Source organism: Eutrigla gurnardus (assembly GCF_963514095.1).
Source record: "Eutrigla gurnardus genome assembly, chromosome: 1".
Classification (NCBI taxonomy): Eukaryota; Metazoa; Chordata; class Actinopteri; order Perciformes; family Triglidae; genus Eutrigla; species Eutrigla gurnardus.
The window spans coordinates 29,272,863-29,295,397 of NC_139915.1; the positions used below are offsets into that span (position 1 = coordinate 29,272,863).

The 22,535-nt window shown below is 45.9% G+C and overlaps 1 protein-coding gene across 9 annotated transcripts in view; it reads left to right on the forward strand.

Moving 5' to 3' along the window:
- nav2a (neuron navigator 2a) overlaps window positions 1-22,535 on the forward strand; it is a 204,699-nt gene that overhangs the window by 91,540 nt on the left and 90,624 nt on the right. For 2 of the 9 annotated variants that reach the window (XM_084001802.1, XM_084001803.1), the window contains exon 1: window positions 4,745-4,990. The exons of 4 other annotated variants lie outside the window; for them this stretch is intronic. In XM_084001802.1, coding sequence (XP_083857928.1) covers window positions 4,772-4,990 — 219 coding nt within the window. In that variant the 5' untranslated portion in view covers window positions 4,745-4,771. Of the gene's footprint in view, window positions 1-4,744; window positions 4,991-14,645; window positions 14,712-22,535 lie in introns of those variants that run through there. 3 more of the 9 variants (XM_084001804.1, XM_084001808.1, XM_084001806.1) reach the window with 3 other exon arrangements.

Genomic DNA, 22,535 nt, shown 5'->3' on the forward strand with positions numbered 1-22,535 from the left:
TCATCCACCATCCACCATCCAACATCTATCATATATCATCCACCATCTATCATCGACCATCCAACATCCACCATCCAACATCCACCATCTATCATCCACCTTCCACCATCTATCATCCACCATCTATCATCGACCATCCAACATCCACCATCCAACATCTGTCATCTATCATCCACCATCCAACATCCACCATATATCCTCCACCTTCCACCATCTATCATCCACCATCTATCATCCAACATCTATCATCTACCATCCACCATCTATCATCCACCATCTATCATCCACCATCTATCATCTATCATCCACCATCTATCATCCACCATCTATCATCCACCCTCCACCATCTATCATCTATCATCCACCATCTATCATCCACCATCTATCATCCACCCTCCACCATCTATCATCCACCATCTATCATCCACCATCTACCATCCACCATCTATCATCCACCCTCCACCATCTATCATCCACCATCTATCATCCACCATCTATCATCCACCATCTATCATCCACCCTCCACCATCTATCATCCACCCTCCACCATCTATCTTCCACCATCCACTATCTATCATCCACCATCATCTATCCACCCTCCACCCCACACAAATGTTTATTATTCTAAGAAGGAATACAGTATAAACACGCAGCAGAGCCGGCCGTGGGTGTCCTAGTTATTACTGTCAATACCGCCCATTCGCAGCCAAAGCAGCTCTATTATTAGACTGCACTGGACTGTCATCAGGTATCTTCAAAGGTTGCTCCATAAATCACGCATGACCGTTTTTTTTTTCCTCTGTGAAGTGCTGTGTTGTGATCAGTGAGACTGGGACATGTTTCCCATCACAGAGGGAAAAGAATGGAAGTTTCCCTTGTTATTCTGTGCTCTGTATGTTTTTCCCTCTTTCTTTCCATTTTCTAAATGACGTTGACGTCTGAGGACAGCGGAGGGGAATGAGCCTACTTTCCTATATGTGTTTCAGTCAGAGAGTTTGTGCCTGTTTGGATTGTCAGGACATGTTTTCACTCAGGGAGGGGTTTCACTCGCCACCGGGTACAACGGCTAAATATCTAGAATTAAAAATTAAATCACTTATAATTGAAGAATGACATCATAATGAGCGCGAGCCACAGCATACAGTGAATTTACCTCATAAAGAATTATGTCAGGTCTGGAATAAATGTGTAATCCACCAAATATTATGACAGCACTGGTTGAAAAATCACAAAACGTGTAAAAACGCAGCCACCTTGGGCATTGATTGACAAAAGAAAAACAAACCTAGCAAAGCCGCAATCACATAAACTGAACGTTTGGAACCTCAGTATCACGTCTACACACACACACACACACACACACACACACACACACACACCAAACCACACTAAATCATAATCAGATATTAGTATTTACATAATTTAGTATTAATGTAACAGGATTAAGATTAACATACTAAACACATCCTGGATTAAAGCATCGCTCTTCTAAATTCTAGTGTGTGTGTGTGTGTGTGTGTGTGTGTTAGTGTGTGTCCATCCGTACTTTCTGTAATTGCATTTTAGCAGCAGTATGAACTGTGGTGATCCTTTCACATTGAACACTGAAAACAGTATTTAGTGACTCCCCGGTCCTCGTGCCTCTAATGCCAGTAATCTTTGGTAATTTGCTTTGTTTGGATTGTTTGGAAGCAGCTGCTGTGTTTAAGATGCTTTCTCTGTCATTTCAAGAACGAGTAAATTACTTGTTAAGATTGACGAGTTTTTAACCATGAATTTCAGCTCCATATATTCATGGTCCACAGAGGATGCATCGATTATGTGACTTTTTCTTCTTCTTAAGAAATCGGCCATGGCAGACAAGCCCAAGCATATGTATATGTATGTATGTGTATATATATATATATATATATATATATATATATATCATTTCAAAAATGTTGAAAAGTTACTACTGAACCAACTTTACCTTTGTATCCTTGCCATCTTTGGAAAAGTTATATTTTTCTTTAGACCTATCCACTAATTTCTTCTCTTCCTGCTGTAAATTGTGTTACTCTGCGCACACACACACACACACACACACACACACACACACACCACGCACACACACACAGACACACACACTTTTGACACTATTCTTTGCATATGTTTAATGAGTCCAGTGGGGAGAGCTGAAGATGTGATTGGGACGGCCCAGAGTCAATTAAGATCAAAAAACACCAGTGGGTTGATGATCTACTTGTTTTTTGGGGCCGGTCCGCCTCCCGGGGAAAATATCTGCTCAGATGGCCAAAGTTTTAATTTATCCTGTCAAATATATGAACACTACTACACTTTCTCCTCTAAGTGGCGAGGGATGAACTTTTTAGTTTAGTTTAATGTTTCCGGATGTATCATGCTAACGATGTCCGTACTTCCACCATGTAATTAACATTTTTTTAATTAGGGTGAAATATCTTGACAGCATTCCCTGGTTTAAGCTTCTAAAACTTGATGATACAGCTTCTTTTTTCTTCTATATGACGGTTAACCTGAACATCTTTGGGTTTTACGCTGTTGATCGGAAAATGTAAGCAGTTGAAGTCGTCATATTGTACTTAGGGAAACTAAACGGGCATTTTTCACCATTTACTGACATTTTAAGAGCAAAGAGAATAATTAGATAATTAGATTAGATCGTTAGATAAAAAGCTAATTGAATTGATTGTTATTTGCAGCCCTACAGACGTTCATTCTTGTTAAACTCGGTTTTCAAAGCATGACGAGCTATTTGTTCCCGAACACACGGCAGTGTGCATGTGTTTAGATTTATGTTTTTTGGGAGTTAACTGTTTACAAATAGTTGACTAACATGTAAATGCTTCTCTGAAGGGAAGACGAAAAAATGCAAATCTCTCTCTGGCTCTGCAGCAGGATTTTGAGTCAACACCTCGGAAGACTTTGCAAAGGCTGCTGGGAGTCAGGCTGATCTGACACTCGTCCACTAATTGGACATCCTCATATTTTAAAAGGGGGAAGCTTAATAGAGCTGGAGGAGGGAGAGAATCTATTAATATGTTCAGAGTCAGAGCCTGGTATATTACTCTGCGTGAAAATGAAGAAGCATCACTTGAAGTATAAATACCGGTCTGAATTAAATCCACAAATTAAATATTTGTTTTTCTTTACTACTAGTGTGAACTTGGCCACAGTGGTGGTTTGATCTGAATGCTAAAATCAGAACACTAACAAGCACATTTTGTACCTTAGAACACATTTAAAATCTTCTACATTTACTGGCCAAATATACGTCATGTCTTGTTTGCTCAAATTGTTAAATAACTCCTTAGATCCTATTTTTTAACAAACTTTAATGTATCTCAAAGTAGGCTGATATGTTCCCTGTTGGGGAAATCCTTTTGTTTAATGTGACCCATGTGCTTACGTTAGTGATACATTAGTGCACATTAGTGAGACACGGCCACTGATTACTCCCGGGACGCGAGTCCTTCGTAAGCAGACGAAATCATCGCACACTTAGAGTCCCAGTTGTGCACTCTGAGTGTTAAAAGGAAACGTTGGAGCGGCGTACGTTCACAGGAGGGATTTGAATCAAATCCTTTGCATTTGATTGGACGGCTAGACATTGGGGCTGGCTCAGAATGTAATGATAAGGAGCCGAGGAGGACTGAGGCTCCACACTCCCTCGGAGCTAACTACCAACTAGAGATGCAGATTATTTCATGAATGATTGGATTTTGATTGAAAAATATTTATTTTTAAAAACTTTTTTTTTGCATAGGTGAGCAATATGACTGGAGATTTCATCATAAAGGGTTAAATGGGCATTTTTTTAATTTAAATTTGCTTTGAACTCAGGATGAGGTTAAGAAGCTCAGCAGGATGGATGTGTCAGTAAGAAAAGAAGGCATACAGGGACATAGACAGGAGCATACTGAGTGGATGTGTTGAGCCTTCCTCCACATATGTCAGTCCTGATCTAAGCCACACCTGCTGCTAACCACGACTTAGAGGGAGAGAGGGAGAGCGAGGCAGCGGCACACAGTCACAGGCTGAGCGGTCGTTGAAGCGAGCGGTCGCCGTGTCACTGCTTCCCCCCGTTCTTGCCGTTTCTCTGGGCGTCCTCTCCTCGACGGAGCTCCGTCTGTCCTGCTGCTGCCGTCCTGAAGCCATGCTGTAATTAGCAGGGCTCTGTGGGAGAGGAACCGCTCTGCGTTCCTGCAGGATCCTTTTTTCTGCCAACACCGCTGACTCTCGCTCAGTGCTGAAAACAATACATGGAAGGGAACGCTCGCTCTGCCGCCAGGCAACTGAGGAATCCTCCGAGTGTGAAGTGAAGGTTTTTCATCATCTTTCCTGGACTTTTAAATTTGGATTCCTGGAGTGGATTTTCATCCTTTCCCTCCAATTTTTTTTTAACAGAATTCTGTGAGGAGGATTTGCTCCTTTCTATAAGATATAAAGAGCTGAAGCTTCTTGATACCAGGAAACAGGTGGAATTGGTGGATTGAAGCCCCCCTACTGAGACCCAGCAGGAGCAGCCGAGACCCGGACACCGACAAATTACACACATCACTTCAACCCGATTGGCAGATTAGGTGCAAACTGCACATGTGTTCCTTCAATCCGGTAACACCTCCACACAAAGTAGCCGGGACCATATGTGAGTTTTTACGAGGAGTCTTTGCTGACTTGTAGCAGAATTTCCGACTCCCTGCGAGAGAGGGAGGGGAGCGCGCGGGCATCAGGAGGTCGGGTGGGGGAGAAGATGCCAGCCATCCTGGTGGCCTCAAAGATGAAGTCAGGACTCCCCAAACCCAAGCCGGTGCACAGCGCCCTGCCCATCCCCCAGACCCACAGCAGGCCGTCGGCTCTGGCTCTGCCGTCGGCGCCCCTCAAGACCCACATCCCCTCGGTGGGCCAGCAGGTGGGCCCGGGACCCCCGAGGAGCATCACGCCAGGGTCCGAGGACGGAGGAGACTCTCAGGTCAGGATGTTAAAGTGTCACCTCCGCCCACGCCTGCCGGTTTCACTCACATCTGCTGTCATTCAGGCATTTAGATCCCCCTGTCTCCCTCTTAGAGCCACTACCTAATGAACGGTGTCGGCTCACTCACGCTGTGATAGGAGGCAAACTCCTGCAGCTTCGTGGGCTACAATCTGTGCTTTAGTTCATTTCGCTGGATGAGATAATAGAGTTCTCTCTCCCCCTCAATGGTCTGTGCAGAGCCTGGTCGGTATCAGGGGTCCATTTTTAATCATTTGTGCACGTTAATTACAACAGTACAGTATTTCCATTATGAATAATTAATTTTATCGTCAACAGTTTGAAGGAAAATCAATAACTGCGTCTCTCTGGTATTTGGCAGCGATATCAGCTGTCATCAGTCACTTCACAGTGTGTCCACGCGTGTTTATGTATTTCTGTGCTTCTTCTTCTTCTTTTTGTAAATCAATACACATGATTTCAGTACTTTCTTTGGCTCGGCTTATAACAACAGAAGCACGAAGCCAACTCCAGTCGTTTCCTGGAAGGAGCCGGAGCAGCCCGTGTCCCTCACGTCCAGGGTGGCAGCAGCGTAGCAGGATATCAGGGTGGCAGTGTAGCAGGATATCAGGGTGGCTGTGTCGCTGCTGTGTTTGTGTAAAGTGTTGGCTGCACTTAGCAACCACGCACACGCAAACGGCTGCAGCGGCGAGAGGGATGACTGTTAACGCCATGTAAGGCCGTGTGAGGAAGGAGGGCGTGTGTTTATGTGTAGTAGAAGGGCCGGCGTGTGAACACTTGGCAACCCGACTCAACAGCAAAGCCTGGTCTGGAGCCGCCGAGGTCTCCAACAACAACCAGCGTTGTTTAGGATACGATGATGATGATGATGATGATGATGATGATGATGATGATGATGATGATTGCGATGGCGTGAGGAGAAGATGTCCAGTCGTGGCACGCGTCCGCTGCTGGTGGCGTTTGTTTAGTGGCTAATCATGTTTTCTCACTGACCTACTTTCTGTGACTTTCTCTTTCTCTCTCCTCTCTATTGTTTTCTCTCTCTCCCTCTCTCTCTCTCTCCCTCTCTCTCCCTCTCTCTCCCTCTCTCTCTCTCCATCCCCGTGGTGCTGATGAAGCAGCCCTCTTCACCCTCGGCTGGGTTAACCCTTGACCTTCCTGGCCAGCAGCAGTGATGTGAAAATCGCAGTCATGCACTGAAATCCATCACTGCTGACTGTGTGTGTGTGTGTGTGTGTGTGTTTGTGTGTGTGTGTGTGTGTGTGTGTGTGTGTGTGTGTGTGTGTGTGTGTGTGTGTGTGTGTGTGTGTGTGTGCGACACATTTATGTGTTTTGTTAAGGCAACAGAATCAACTTACAGCTGCTGTTTTTATTGTCGTGGGGAATCGCCCTGGCTGCTTTTTCTTAGTCCATTTATTTATATATTATTTTTTCATTTTTTTCATGGAAAAACTCACTTTTTCAGGGCTTGTATGAAGACCACTTGGGTATCTGGAGTGCCTGCCAACACACACATAAGACAAGCCAGTGGGTTTCTGTAGGCTGCCTGGATCAGTAAACATGTGATGTCACATGTGATGTCACATGCAGGCTCATTAGAATAACATGAACGTGACATTTTCACATCTTCTGCAGATATTCACGCCGCCGGCCGTCCGGGTGTCCTCAGCGTGATAGCCATGTGGTGCAGAGTGTGTGCATGTTATTCAGACACCAAGCATCACAGTTTATTTGTTAACCACATAATAATGACAACCGGAACAAACAAAACAAATGGTTTCTATCCACTTCTTTAGCCTTCACATGAAAAACACCCGCAGCACCCGTCTGTTAGATATCCCTTTAATAAAGGGCAGCAGCGTTAGTTGCCTCAGCTCAGTTTTATCGTCCTCATTTCTGCGCTCCACTCCAGGGACCGACTAAACTAGAGGACGGCCTCAGAGGCAGAACTGCTGACGCCGATGTGGTGCACAGACAGCATTCAGTGTGAACTCGATCTGCTCCGACGGCAGAGTGAGATGAGAGACGCTTTCACGGACAACTTGTGAGGCAAAAGCATAAAGATTCTCTCTTTTTTTCCTCTTAATAATCAGGAAAAGTGCATTCACACAAAGCCATCTTTCTGGAGCTAACGCTTCACACCGACTTCTGACACAGGGAGGAGAAATGCATCATCGGAGAGGCGGAGAGACGCATTTCAGCTCCCACAGTAGCAGCATCCATACAGTCATGGGGTGGTGGGTTGAGATTTGAGTCATTTTCAGGAAAACATATCTTCTTGCTCTCACTATCTTTATCACTGTTAGTCTTTATTTTTATTAGACTTTTATTGATTTATGGTCTTTTGAGATCTAAATCCAAAGCCAACACAGACAACAGGGAAAACATGGACGGATGGACTTGATTAATCCCACATTATTGAAAGGAAATGTTCATAAAAAGTCTATAAAGCATGGATGAATGTGGGGGCATTCTGGAAAATGTAGGAACCTTTAGATAGACGCCTTGGACATGACACTTGGCACACATTTGCAGGTGTCTGAGGGATTAATGGAGCCCTGGCAGACTGTCGACGAGGCTCGCGCTCCTCGCAAATATCCGACTGGATGACCCAGTTGGCACCGAACACACAAACACGTTGAGTACACCTGTAACAAAGAGTTAATCCATAATGCAGTGAAGAGAAGAGAGCAGCGGGCGGCTGAGAGAAACATCCAGGTCGCCATTACAGACAGTGTGTGTGTGTGTGTGTGTGTGTGTGTGTGTGTGTGTGTGTGTGTGTGTGTGTGTGTGTGTGTGTGTGTGTGTGTGTGTGTGCGTGCGTGCGTGCGTGTGTGTGTGTGTGCGTGCGTTTGAGTGACACCATATGAAATAAGCTAGTCTGACCTTTAACCTTTTATCATACTGTGACTCCAGAGAGCAGAGCCTTGCTTATATACTCTGCTGCCCCCTGGTGGCGGCTTCTCTGCACTACACCTGATTCCATTCACAAACACGAGCAGGAGAGAGAGAGAGAGAGAGAGAGAGAGCATATGTTTGCGTGTGTTCAAGTCATTCAAGGCCACAGTCTTTGCTTCTCTATTCATCTTTAATGCCTCACTCTTATCCCTGAACACCCAGAAGAACCATCGTTCTCTCTCTCACTCTTTCATTATCCCCCCCCCCCCCCCTCACCTCTTTGGAAGTGTTCACTGTTGCCAGCTCATTAATCCGTAGCTACGGCTTTGAAACAGGGAAAAGGTTCAAATGAAAAACCTCTCTAAGCCACATTCACAGCAGGAGACCATGAAAAATAAATTTTGATGCTACGTGGAGCATGCATAGACCTTTTATAAGTCATGAACACACACACACACACACACACACACACACACACACACACACACACACACTAGCCTGCAGCCTCCGGGTGATTTGTCCGTGTGCCGGTGAGATAAGGAGCTCCTATCTTAATAAGTATCTTTCCAGATAGAGGCTTAAATCCGGCTCTGTGTAAAGACTGGCTTTATTAGACTCATTATCTCGGCTGAATGCTAAGCACATAAAAACATAGTGGGGACCGATGAAGAGGGTCGCAGGCCAACTCGGCTAATATTTACGGAGCTGATCGTGCTGTAAATAAACCAGGATCCGTAGTTTAGGCAGCCCCTCCAATATCCAGGAGGAGGAGACGCTCAGTCTGGATATTAAATCATCTCCATGTCAGCTCTATTATAATTCAACTTCCTCCCTTCCTTTACGTAATTACCCCCATATCATTTGAATGATTTAAATTGGGTGTTATTTCATTCTGGGGTTCGGTTTGACCGTGAACCTGCAGTACGTGTGAACTCATTTAATTGTTATGGATTTAAAGCTAATCAAATGACCCTTCATGGCACATTATGGCGATGGAGAGATTAGACTTGATATATACATTTGGAATGACATTATATTTAGTTGGTTAGTCATTCATGTATGTTGTAGTTCACTGGCTGCAGCGGAGGAATCGCTGCTTTTCTCTGGGGTTTTTCTTTTAATCATAAATCTTCTCAGGTGTCGGTGGCGGGAGGTGATTTGTTAATTATTACCTGGGTGGCAGGTTAATAAACGCCATGAATTTAGGTCATTTTTCCAATAAGAGGGATAGCATCCCCCCTCACCCTCCCTCACTCTACTGGTTGGACGGACAGAACAAGCAGCTTAAAGACTTTTGGACCTTTTCTGCCAAATAATGGAGAGATTACGTGCTATCTTTAGTAGCAGCACTGCTAACAATAAGAATCATGCTTTCCCATCGTGTTCAAAATGCTATTTAGGGATTCTCAAGATACGGGTCGAGTTGAAACAAGTCAATAATGGTGCAAAAATATTCAATATCAGCAGTCTTCAGTCTGCAAATGTCAGCATCAAACCTTTAAAACCATCTCACTTGACCCCGAGGACAAACCTCTCTCATATCTGGAGCCCCTCCTCCTCCCCAGCATCCCGTGAAAGGCAGTAATGACTTTTTTTATGGCTTTTACATCCCGTCCGGGTCTCCTGAAGCCCAGCAGGTGAGAGTGAAAGGCAAAGCACCATCGTGCTGCATTGGATTGCTAATGCCCCCCTGCCTGCCCAGAGGAGGACAGATTGGGGGTGGAGGGGGTCTGGGTGACTATATTGGTCCCTTTTTCTTTTCTTTTTTATTACCATGACAAAGGGCCACACATACACACATGTCTCTTCTGGAGGAGATGTGAGTTAAAGCCAGATTTAATGGGTGTTTCAGTGATTCATCTTTGGGAAGAGTTCATTGTTCAAAGGAATCAGCGAGGGTTTAACAGACTGCAGGAGTTCGGACAAAGAGCTCAGGGGATAAAAAGGCCATGTCTTGTTAGGTCTTGTGAGTGATCTTCACAGATTCAACTCATGCGCTTTCATCATGTTATTGTGTTATCTGTCCCAGTTGTCATGAGGAGGCCTCATTTTCCAAATCATTTTTCTGGAGCAGCCCCGTGTCTCTGATGTCACAAATCAGATTTATTTTCTCCGGCTGAAATCGAGGTTGTTTTTTTCTTTAGTTCGTGAAAGCTGACACTTTGGAGATAAGAGGTTTTCGCCCGACAGCGACCACACGTGTGTAACAATCAGCATCAGGCAGGAGGAAGCCCATGTCGGCGTTGATAAGAGCGACGACACACCTCTCTCTCTCTCTCGGAGAACACAGAGGTGGTCCTGCAGGTCGGTCCTGATGCCAGCAGAGGCTTCACTCAGAGGCAGACGTTGGTCAGATGGGGAGATAGCAGCAGCCTGAAGGCTGGAGAGGTGGGTGCTCCCCCAGCTACCACCAGAACAGCTTCTCAGCCTGAAATGGCACAAAAACACCCTCAAGGTGCAGCATTTTCTGCAGGATTTACAGATCTAGAAAAAGGGGTTGGGTTTCTCTGTTGCCCATACAGTTGGAATATTTTGTTTTCAGACACAATCCTCTGTTTATTCCTATTTAAATGCATCAGTCATCACTTCTTACCATACAATGATTACATTATGTGTCCCAATGACCCAGGTGAAATTAAATCATGCATAACATTTGTTTGGTGCTATAAAAGACAAGACATTTGTAAATTATTCCAACTTCATGGGCGACCCTGTACATCCAAATCGACTCCAGGATAGTTGTTTATGTTTAAAATGAGGCATTGGTTTAATTTGGATGTTGACTGAAAGGGACCAGCTGAGCATTTAAATGTGACTGAAGAGCTTCTACCTGTTATTCTACCTCCACATTTGCTTAGATTTCTTTTCTTTTAAATAAAAAAAATGGTTATTTAACCTTAAGAAATAATAAGCAGAAAGATCAGTGTGTGAAGTGAAAGTCTCAATAACCAATAAACGATCCAAGAAAACCTGATGAGATCTCAAAGATTCAGATCTTCATCTTCTTGGATGGTAGAAAACAGTAAAATCATATAAACACGCTGCGTTGTTATCAGTCAACCTGGTGCTGCATCAACACTGTGAAAGGCTCCGTCTTCATGATCATATGGCAGTTGGCTCCAGTCGTGATGACCTCATCTCTGCCTAATGCATCTCGATCAGGTTCCACTTCCTGTGTGGTTGTCCCCTCTCCTTCCTGTGTGAGCTCATGGCTCGGCACGTAACCGTATTAATTAAGGCCGGGCATCTGCTTCTCCTGAGTCAACCTCCATCCATTGATCCCCCCCAAGGTGCCCTCCTCTCCTCAGTTTCCCCCTGCGTTCGTGGTCACAGGAAGCCGGTCGGCGCAGACAAACGGGTCATTGTGAGCGGCGCCCCCTGGGGAAGCGGCGCTGCGGAGGCGGTTAGACTAACGCAATCAGCCCCATCTCTGTCTGGAAACAGGAGGCCGTGTGGAAAAGTGATCAGAGGCCAGGAGGTAGAGGTCAGCTGGGGCTGAAGTCAGCCTCCCCGGAGACCCGGGACCCGGGTCAACGAGGACTGAGAGGCCGGCTGGAGGACTGCAGGACCTCTGTGGAGCCGGCAGAGAGCTGCTGGCGCCTGCTGCTCACGCTGTGATACAACGAATCAGAATTAGATCTATATATCTACTTATAATGTGTTAAAATCTGCTTATAGTCCAGTAAAATTATAGTTATAAGCATGTATAATAAGCCTACATTATTAATTAGATACTTATAATTATTTAAAGTGCTATAAGCAGCATTACAGACACGGACGTCATAGAACGTGTTACCAAAGTCCGATCTTTAGGTGTTATTCTTTCATCAAAAGTGCTATAAAACGAAGTTGATCACCTTTTATTGCTATTCCCATCTTCTTGCTGAGATCTGACTGAGATGGAACTGTGCTTCAAGCGGTTCTCAGAGTCTAGTGTGACTCTTCAGTGCAAACAGACACAAATACAGAAATATTTCTTGGTTCCGTCTGAGTGGATTTTCTTTTTATTCCTCTGGTTTCAACCTGGATGCAGTCACAATGTGTGTGTGTGTGTGTGTGTGTGTGTGTGTGTGTGTGTGTGTGTGTGTGTGTGTGTGTTCTGCATGTCTGCACTCGCTCCGTTGACACAGGCAGTCTCTAAGCCTTCCTGATATGTGTTGAATCTGTAAATCTGCCATTTAAGAAGCTTTTCCAGTGACTCTTAACCCATCAAGTCTCTCCAATTCCCACACAGCATCATCACACACACACACACACACACACACACACACACACATACACACACACACACACACACGGATACATTTAATTCTATTCTGAAAAGACACATTTCAGAGGTGTTCATCTTCAGCGTAGGTTGTCTCATTAATTAAGGTGGTCTCACCTGGTAGCCACGGCAACCAGGTTCAGACGCCATCCCTGGGTTCAAAGTGTTCTAATCAGGTTTTTCTAACTTGATAACAGGCAATTTTAATTACATTTTCCATCTATTTACAGGACAGACTGCAAGTTGAGTTGAACGTTAAGGCAGAACGCAGAACAAAGACTTTAAATGCTGAAAAAACAAACGTATTCGATGTTTTAATACAAGCACGATGATAGAGCCAACTTTTGACATTAATGTGCTTCCGTTCCACATTATGTAAAGTTACATGTGTGTGTCGTAAAAAAACGGGAAGAAGCCAATAAAAATAAATAGTCTAGCATTGCCTCCACAGTCGGCCCCTGTCCAAATGCTTTTGTGCATGTCTCTTTACCCCCAGCCAGTCCATATGTCCCCCACACCCCCAACACCCCCCCTCACCCAGAACGGGAGCAGCCAGGCAGCAGGTCCACCCCAAACCCCCCCAACATCACCCCAATCTCCCTGCCCAGCCCTGAGAGGACTTAGGCCCCTGAAAACAAAAGGCCCCTCCCTGACGGGGTTATCCCCCCTCATTGTCCCCGACAATAAGGGGGGGGGGGACACACTGAGGTTTATCTGGGAAAGGAACCACACTCAGCCCATTCACTGCGACTGCACTTAATGAGCTTGTTGAAGGCCTGTGCTAAGACTGTTAAACACGAGCACTAAATGCTGACATCTTCTCTTCTTGTGGAGCCAGAATGTCATTAAATCAATGCTGGTTAGCAGCGATGGGGGACTGATGGGTCCGTGGTGTGGAGGTCTGAGTAGATGGGTTCCTCTCTCTGGTGTGTCAATATAGAAAACATACAGCGAGTGTGTTATTAGTTGCTATTTCAGTTTGAGTCACATCTTTCCAATGGTAGCCTTTAAAATCCACGTGTTTAATTCACATTTTTGGTGTTTATTCACTGGATCATCCCTTTACCAAAGGAGATAACGCCATCCCACAATTCCTTGCATTCGGCCATGAATCACACCCGCCATCACTGTTTAATTGTACACTATGGATACACTGGAACTCAACTTTGTCACTGTATCCTCACTTTCAAAGTGTTGAATACGAACGTTTCTCTGAGCTCCGAAGTCTCTTCCTAAGTCCTGAACTCTCCTTCACATCTTTCCTCCTCGTTGGATCTCCTGTTGACGAAGCCTGAGGTTCTTTAAGTGACACTTTTTCTTCGTTTTGCGAACCGCGAGTCCAAGCGTTGACACGCGATGCTCACACACACGTGCCTCACAAAGCAGGTCGACATGCCTTCAGTCTTATTCTTGCCTCGTGAAGCCGACTAAAACCCTTTTCTGCACGGCCTGCTGGAAGCGATCATGCATCCCCCTACTGTGGGAACTTTCTGTAAATCTTGGGCTTTTCCCAAAATTCAAATTCGGCTTGTAATTTGCGGTCGGCGGTGGGGTGTGTGTGTGTGCACAGGGGGTTGGAGCGCGCTCAAACGGAGGGCATCATCCTGCGCTGTGGACTCTCTCTCTCTCTCTCTCTCACTCACACACATATAGATAAATGCTTATAGGGTTTGCGGACCCGGCTGTACACAGGGAACATAAATACACACATGCAGCTGCTGCGATGTGATGTGGGTGACGGCTGATCAGAGACACGGGGAAAATAAAACTTGGCCTTTTTTTAACAGACAGCGGAGGAGCTGGTTAAAGAAATAATAAATAGAAAAAGGAGACGGTTAGCGTTGAGTTGTGTGCGGTTTGGCCGCTGGGCTCTGTGCTTCCCACTGTTTAGTCCAAGGGTGCACCGATCATCCCTTCTTCTTTTTTTGTCTCACTTTGGGGGTCGGCCATCGGGGGAAGGGTATGGGAAGGTTAAGAGGTCTGTTCTTTTCTCTGCCTTTCTCTTCCACATATGACCGATGGTCCATTGAAGAGCAACAGCACAATGAGTTGCCGTGGGTGAAAGAGGAGGGGAGGGGGGGGGGGTGCACTCCTCCTCCTCCTCCTCCTCCTCCTCCTCTCCTCGGTGCGTTTGGTTTGGCTGCCTCTCAGAGCGGCAGCAGAGGCCGCGGAGCTTCACTTGCCTTTCGCCTCCTGCGTTTATTTTTCCCTCCTCCGTGTCCCAGAGTGGGTGGAGAGAAGCTGGAGGCGCTGACTCCCCCCCTCAGGCAAACGGAGACCTGCTGGGGCTCGAGCAAGCAGCAGCTCTCCCTTTTTCCTCTGGATCTACATGGTGCACTCCTTCAGGACGACCTCCTCTTTGGATTCTCCTCTTGTGGATTTGTGGGGTCCGGCTTTGGTCTAGACCTGGTTCCGATGGCTTACATGCGGGCCCACCGACACACCTCCTCGGTGTGAGGCAGGTGTCTCTGAGGAAGGAGCGACATGAGTGTGATGCTGTGCCGCTGGGAGCAGAATAACTTCACCATGAAACTGGTAGGCTGAACACTTCCAGGTCATCAAGGGTCAACTACCGGGGGGCAGTCTTAGTTATTCTCCATGCATATAAAATATAGAATCACAACCCTATGGGCTTTTTTCCCCTGTTGTTGACAGTCCTGAAGAAATGCTTGTCTCATCAGCCCGAAGCCTTACAGTAGCTGGTGTTGGATTGCAGGCATGCAATGGATTAGCGGCGGTCGCTTTAATATCACAGGAAAGTGCTGAAGGCGTGCATCCCAGGTTTTCCCCCTCACCTGATACTGGCTTCACTTTGATGTCTGCACGGAAACTTAAAATAGGCTTAACGAGAACTCCAAGCACAGTTTAACCAGCACCTTCATGTGTGTGTTTGTGTGTGTTCTCCTTTCAAGCATTCATAAGAAAAGCTCTTTGGTTGTGCTTTGTTGACCGCTGCGTGGTGTGACATGTGCACAAAGCCACGGAGATGGTAAATATTCAGCAGGATCTGGGACGCTGTGATAAAATCCGGGGTCACTCAGGTGCAGACGGGTCATGTGGTGCAAACAAATGAGGAGGGGAGAAGAAAAAAAACACATCTTTGTAAATGGCTGATGTGTGCGATAAAAGTAGGAAGCAGCAGATTTAATAAAAGTCGGTTTGTATAATGAGCACCCTGTTGAGTTCACACACACACACACACACACACACACACTCTTTCTTTCTGCCATCGTGCTTATCTGGATCTGCCGGGTCCACAGAGGAAGGGGAGATGGAAGCAGAGGAGGTTATTACCAGAGTCTAGAGATGAGCCGATAAGAAGGCTAGTTTAATTACACACCGCTAACCTCCACACAGCATGACTGACGGGATGCTGGTGGGCCACAGGGTCAGCGTGTGTGTGTGTGTGTGTGTGTGTGTGTGTGTGTGTGTGTGTGTGTGTGTGTGTGTGTGTGTGTGTGTGTGTGTGTGTGTGTGTGTGTGTGTGTGTGTGTGACAGAGAGTGAGAGGGGGATTACAGGCAGGCACACTTGAACACGTGCACACACTTCCAGGAATTAAAAATGACCTTCTTTTTTATTATGAAGTGTAGTCGATGTCCATAAGCCTCTCTGTTCTAATACAGCTGTATTGATTATCTGATTGTCAACGTTCGACCTTACGCAGCATCAATCAAAATGTTATTTATGTGTTTGCATTCCACTATACACAGAGGAGGGAGAATGTGGATGTTTTCAGTAAAGGTGTAGTACTCTGTAGTATTACATGTAGTCTTGGGAGACTCTCACTGGCCACAGCATGCGTTTAACTTTTTGTTGGTGTTTCCAGTTATTATTTTGATGACCTTATTGACTTTTTGTTGTTGTTTGTAAACATCTCAACCATCCACGTGGTCCGACAACTGAAGAAAGTGGGATTCAGCGCCCTGTCTTGACGTTTTTGTGCAAATGAGCTTTGCTTTATTTATTTATTTATTTAGAAATAATGAACTTATTGGCATTTCATACGGGTCTGAATTTCCCAGCTGGAAGTGTCCAACGTCTGACCTCGACGATTTTGTCTTACTTTGACAAACTGATGTTTCTTTGGCAGGTGAACACACCATTGAATTCTCAGCCGGCGAGCCTCCTTACATAACACACGCATAACGTTCAGAAAATGTTTAGCATAACCAGCTGGCTAACAACATCCCAAAATCTTTGAAAACAATGTAAATTTGACATGCAAAACAGGTTTTTACTGTATGATAGCATCCATTATTCAAAGTAAAGGGCCAGTGTGTAGGATTGTGGTTGGCTCTGTTTTCATTGGTGTATAATCACCTGAAACAAAGAATCGTTGTGTTCGTATTAACATCATTCTACTGAACCACACCTGCAGACGAGCACTCGTTCACTCATACAGCACTGCTAACTCAGCTAAGCCCTCTTTAATAGCTCTTGCTGGGCTGCTGTGTGCTCATGTGCATCAGTCTGCATGTCTCCGGATTTGCCCCGATCAGACGTTGCATGGCACCGCTGGGCCATTTCAACCGTGCACCAACCAGTTTAGGGGATTTAGAAGTCGGGTATTCATGATTCAGTATTATCATATCCCGGATTAGCCCTCTGAATATTTGACCATTGTCAGATAGTCACGGTAAATGGTGCAAAATGTATGTTTTTCTTTTTTCTCCCACCCACCAGTTGTGATTTTCAAATCACTTTTATGTATGGGATGTACAGATGACCACACGTACACACTCTCCCCGGCCAACTGACGGATGACTCTGTTTCCCAAACTGCAGAGATCTGGCCAAGTCGCTTTGTCTACCATGTGCCTGGTGTGGCCTCTGTGCCTCGCAAAAGCCACACGTCTTTCATGTGCCAAACGGAGAGCGAGCGGAGACATGAGGGCTCATTTAGAGCGGCCTGTTTCAGGCTTTTTGTGGGCTGAAGCCACTTGAGAGGCCTGTGTGAGTGCAAGAGAGAGCGGAGGGCGGTGAAGTGGCTGCCAGGGGCCCCGCAGACCAAAAAAAAACATCCGTGGTGCTTCTTGTCGGGGAGCTGAGAAGATGAGGAAGAAGCAGCGGCGGCGGTGATGGAGAGGAGGGACGAAGGCTGTTCTGTATGATTACTGTGTGAAGGACGGGGAACTCGTGTGTAGGCCAATACAATATTTTTATTTCTCAAGCAGCTGCTGTTTGTTTTAATCTAAGTAAGGCACCAGGGTCTGTTTTAAATGTTCTAGTATTCTTTAAATCCCCAACTTCATCTCTCTGGGGTCTCGTTTGAATTATCAAATGATCTGCTTTTATCTGAAACTTAGTAGGAATCCTGGATTTATCTCTAGTTTCACTTTGCCTCTCAAACCGTTGTAGTTAATTGAGGTAGGGCAGATCCGTGGAGGAGAGAAGCGGGATAACATGCATGATTTACCCACATTTCACTAAAATACTGTGCCATACTCTCAAAATGCTTAAGCTTCATTTACAGAAATATAGCTGAAAACTGACATTTGGACATAATTCTTCCAGCACGTTAGATCACAGGATCCCATACTTTTCCCACTCCTTCCTGCTGATTCACTCTTCCTCTTCATTGCCTGTAACCTCAGTTTATTCTCCTCGGCAGCTTATAAAAACCTATTCCTGGGTCCCTTAACCCCGCTGGTAGTGCATCCCACCACAGCTCGTCTTGTTGTCGTCTGCGAGCAGATGAGAGTGACGAGGAGGGCTCCTTCACACACGATGGAAACATCAATAAAGATGCGGGGGCGGGACTCGACTACCGCTCTGTCTCTCTGCCCCGGTCCAGTTTGTGGTCAAGCGGAGGAAGTATCGGCGTTGGAGCGCGGGTCAAGGAGTCATGGTGTCCCGTGTAAAGCATCCCAGCAGCTGGCAGAGCAGACTGCAGACCTCTGTTGTCATATCACACGGACCAGGGACGGCGATGTCTCAGCAGCCATCTGTCTGTGTCTGCGTGTTCACGGAGAGCTGAGGATCCCTGTCAGCCGGCGGTGACTTATTTAAGTTTGGAGGAGGGGCTTCACGGTGTCTTGGGTCACTCTATACAAGTAAGGTGCCCTATGATAAGTGGGAGACTGACCAGCTATCCAGCCCTGCTTCCCCTGCCTTCTGCTAGATGATTGTGCGAGTGTATCCATGAGTCCATCCATCATTCTCCCAGCAGCCATCTGCCAGCCGAGCCCAGACTGGGTCAGAGGGGATGTGTCGCCACATGTCGCCCTCGGCACGGGGAGCTGGCGAGCCCTTATCGACGAGACCCAGCTCGGTCAGGCAGCAGGAAGGGGTCGCCGACAAGAATAGGGCTGGGGTTGCCACCCTTCACCTTGCTGTCTGAGACATTGGTGGTGAAAAAGAATGAAAGGTGGCTGAGGAAATTGGATTTGTTAGAAGTCATTAAGGGTCAAGAAATCCTTAAAGGAGCTCGAGATTTGACCGTGAGGTTTCATCCAGCAGTGGGGAGGCGGTGCACAAAGGACGGGCTAACTTGTTCACACCAGGTCAAAGCCAACATCCACTTTTTTTTACCCCAAAACGTATTTGTGTATCCCCCTTTGAGGGAGATGTGAGACCTCCCTGTGTTTCATGTCTGTGCGTGTGTGGGCGCCTCCTGTAATGTTCAGCACCAGGTGTGTCGGAGGAAGAAGGAGACACTGAAGTGTTGTGTCAGTCAGCGTCAGCAGCTCCGTCACATCGAGGAGAGACATCCATCACACTCTCACCATCTGTCTGAGACCCACAGGGGCGACGGGGCCTCCGCTCTCCTGGATGACCACCTTCAAACGTTGAGCCAGTCGAATCTAATGACCTACCTGCTCCTCTCTGCCTTCACCTCGGGTCCTGGCTCCAAAATGTCTCTTATTTTATTTATTTTTGAACTTTTCATCTTGAAATGCACCAGGAAAGAATTATCAGGCACAATCAGGCTCTAAATGAGCGACCATCTGTCCTGGTTAGGTTGAGAGGACAGCAATGACAACAACAACAACTTTAAAAATAATACAAATATGACTACCCGTAGAAGAGGAGGGGACTTAGTCAGGGGGTCTGACTCAGACAGAGTTAATGACACCCAGAGGGAGAGAGAGAGGGGGAGAGAAGGGTTAAAACAGTGTGTGAGGCTTCAACATGAAGCACTCTGAGATACAAGTCCTGTTCACACAGACCACCAACCCAGAGCCGTCACTGAGATATGAGCGGGAGAACGGGGGAGTCATCAAACGACCTGGCTATATTTACCCACTGCTCCTCGCCTTTATGACACAACACGCTCATGGTTTCATCTTCTGGAAGTTCAAGGACCTCCACTTGTTTGCTCTGCCCGGTATCGTGGTCTGTATCGGGGGGTGACGGGCCCACATGGCGGAGTACGGTGGCCTCAGGGTGCCGGTCAGGAGCTACAGCCGCTTCTCCTGCAAAAACTTCAAAGTGGTAAGGAAGCGGTGAGGGGAGGGAGGGGTTGACGTATGAGTTAACGTGTCATTCAGGCATTTTCACTCACGTGTTCCTTTGCAGTTTTATTTTGAAGCAGCGAAGATACAGTGTTTGTAGTCGGATTTATGAGAGAAACAGGCTGAAGAGGAAGCTGGAAATAGAAACGTCAGGGTCAGAGCCAGATCTTCAGGAGCAGCCGGGACTTCTTTTAGAAGCCGGCCTGACAGAGGCAGGTGACAAACAAATGAAAAGTTTGGATTTCCCGTTAAGACAGAAGAAAGCCTCGTTATCGGAGCACGTCTCCTGTGGACTCTATCACCCGAGTTATAACGAGGGGCTGTTTAAGTCCAGGCTCCCTATCAAAAGCTTCTCGTGAGAGATAGCATTTCTGCAGCAGCGTTTTCAGGCCCCGCTGTGTTTCTCTTTGTGGTGCTTGCTCATGTCGGTAGATTAGTCCATAATGTGCGTGTTAAGTGCAAGTGCGTTTTAGGTTGCTTACTGAACCCTGGAAGTAATGAGGCTAATAGTCCCCGAAGTTATCAGCGTAATTGTTTCTGGAAAGCTGCGCGGCCGCCGACGTATATATGTGAGAACAGAACCCGAGGTGTTACTGTTGTCATGCGACAATGTGGAAAAAAAATATGTAACCACTTGGTTTGAACTTCAAAGGGAAGACTAAATGGTCCTCGACAGGTTGAGAACATTCAGACTCTCATTTATGAAGTAGTTTCAGGAAACTCACTGGAAAAAATAGACCCCATCATCATCAGTATTATTATTATTAAGCTACAAATATACACACCCAAGGTCCTGTGTATACGGATACATCACATGGCATTACTTGCTCCTGATTTTCATGAATTCTCCTTCATGAGGAGCATTTTTTCCGTGACGATGGCACAAACACTCATTTTGAATTCCCCAAAACATTCAAACCAAATTTGTAATGACGTTGTTCTCCAGCTGGGTGACGGTTTGACAGTCATGAACACACAAACGACCACGAGATACACTAAAAGCACATCTGCTCCGCTCCTCCTCCTCCATAATCAGCCTCCGCCGTGATGTCATCCGCTAAACTTTATGCCTCTGCAGCTGAGCCATCTGGTCGTGGGCAGAAAACTTCACTTTTCAACTCAAGGGCACTCGGCAGCGTGATGCCCTCGCCCTCTGTTACCCAGGCCTGTGTGCATCACGCCCCTTCTGTAGGGCATCGCACACCGGCCCGGTGACTCAGCAGGCCGAGGCAGCGGGGATGCTGGATGTGAAGCAGATCTGTGTGTGTTGTGTGTGTGAGAAAGAGAGAGAAAGAGGGCAGCTGTGTCTGAATGAGTGAGTCATCGCTGCTCGTCTTTGAAGAGCTGACTCTGTATCACTGTTTTGAGGGCTTAAATTAGGCTTTATTATGGGGACGTGCTCGTGGGTCCGGGCTTTCATGTGATGCACGACAAAGCATGGTTCGCTTGTTTGCAGGTCTTTGTCTTTGATCCCAGTTCAAATGAAATGTCACAATGCCAATTTTGCTTTTTGTGTAATACATAGACTTAGCCCACTGTGTGTGCAGTGTTAGAGGGGTTACTGCAGTGCACTCTTCTTTATTATGTTGATTTTGGATCCTTTATTTGTTAGACTTCCTGGTCCACACAAAATTATTTAACAAAAGCCGATAATAGCGGTCTGATTTTCTCATTTTTTATTTGTAGCTAAATCTACTGGCGTCTATGGGGTCTACACTGGTCCAATATGGATGTAAACAGCCTCTAGTCAAAGCTACTACAGCATTAGTTTATTCCATATTCAGTGTCTTGAAGTTCAGAGCAAAAACAATAGAAAGTGTGTTAATGTCATAATATGTTGGACATAACCAAGAAGGCCCAGATTTAGTTAAAATTCCCAAAGCAGTAGGTCAGTAGGCCACACATGACATTCTCCATAAGACCCCGACAGCGTGAGTGAGTCAGTGTCATGTTGCTTTCTCTGGTGACGGGAATGTCCCCGACATGAATTCACCGCTCCTAAAAAAAGACCCTCCATCCCACGAGGAGAGGAGAGGGATTACTGGGAGTTTCTGGGGACGGAGGGAGTTTTTCCTTCTTGGAAAACATGTGTCTGTTCAACGTCAGACTCGTTGATACGGATCGTCGCTGAGTGTTGACATGTGGAGGAGTGAGGCCTTGTCGTGCTTATTATTTGTTTCTGTATCTTGTCGCTGATGTCGGTCAAAGCTGGTTGAAAGGGATGGAGGGAAACACTCTTGACAGGTTGTTACAGGGTTATGTTAGACAGATAGCAGGTTTGGAGTTGTATAAAGATGGTTGGAGGAATCCCACAGGGTTCATTCAGAAATATACCAGGATTTTGTTTTTTATTGATGTGTTTTATTTTTTTATGAAACAGTGGCAATCAGAAACATATTTTTGGTACTTTGGTACTTTTACTCTGTATCATATTGAGGAATCTCAATCTCATTTAGCAAAATCAGCCAAAGTTTAAGCCATCAAAGCAGTGCTTAATGCAAAAAATGTGCCAATATAAAATCTGATCTTTGACTCCTGATTTCGATCAACCAGGAAACATCTGATCACAGAATATAAAGAAAGAACAAGAATCTGAACCACCATTCAATACCAGCCTTTGGCATTTGACAGGTTGCTACTCGATGCTTTAGACACACTTCATTTAGTACGATAAAGTCATTGATGTTCAAATAACCAACTCTAGCCTCGACATCTTCAATTAATTCAAATTCTGCCTTAATTATGATATCGATTCATCAGTCGTTAACAACCCCGGGAGTTTTGATTAAATTTTCTATTCAATATGCAGAGTGCTTCCCGGGCTGGAGTCAGAGACACTCACCGCTGTCTGATAAATCAATGAATACCTGTCTTCAATAACCATGCAGCTTATTAAACTAACCC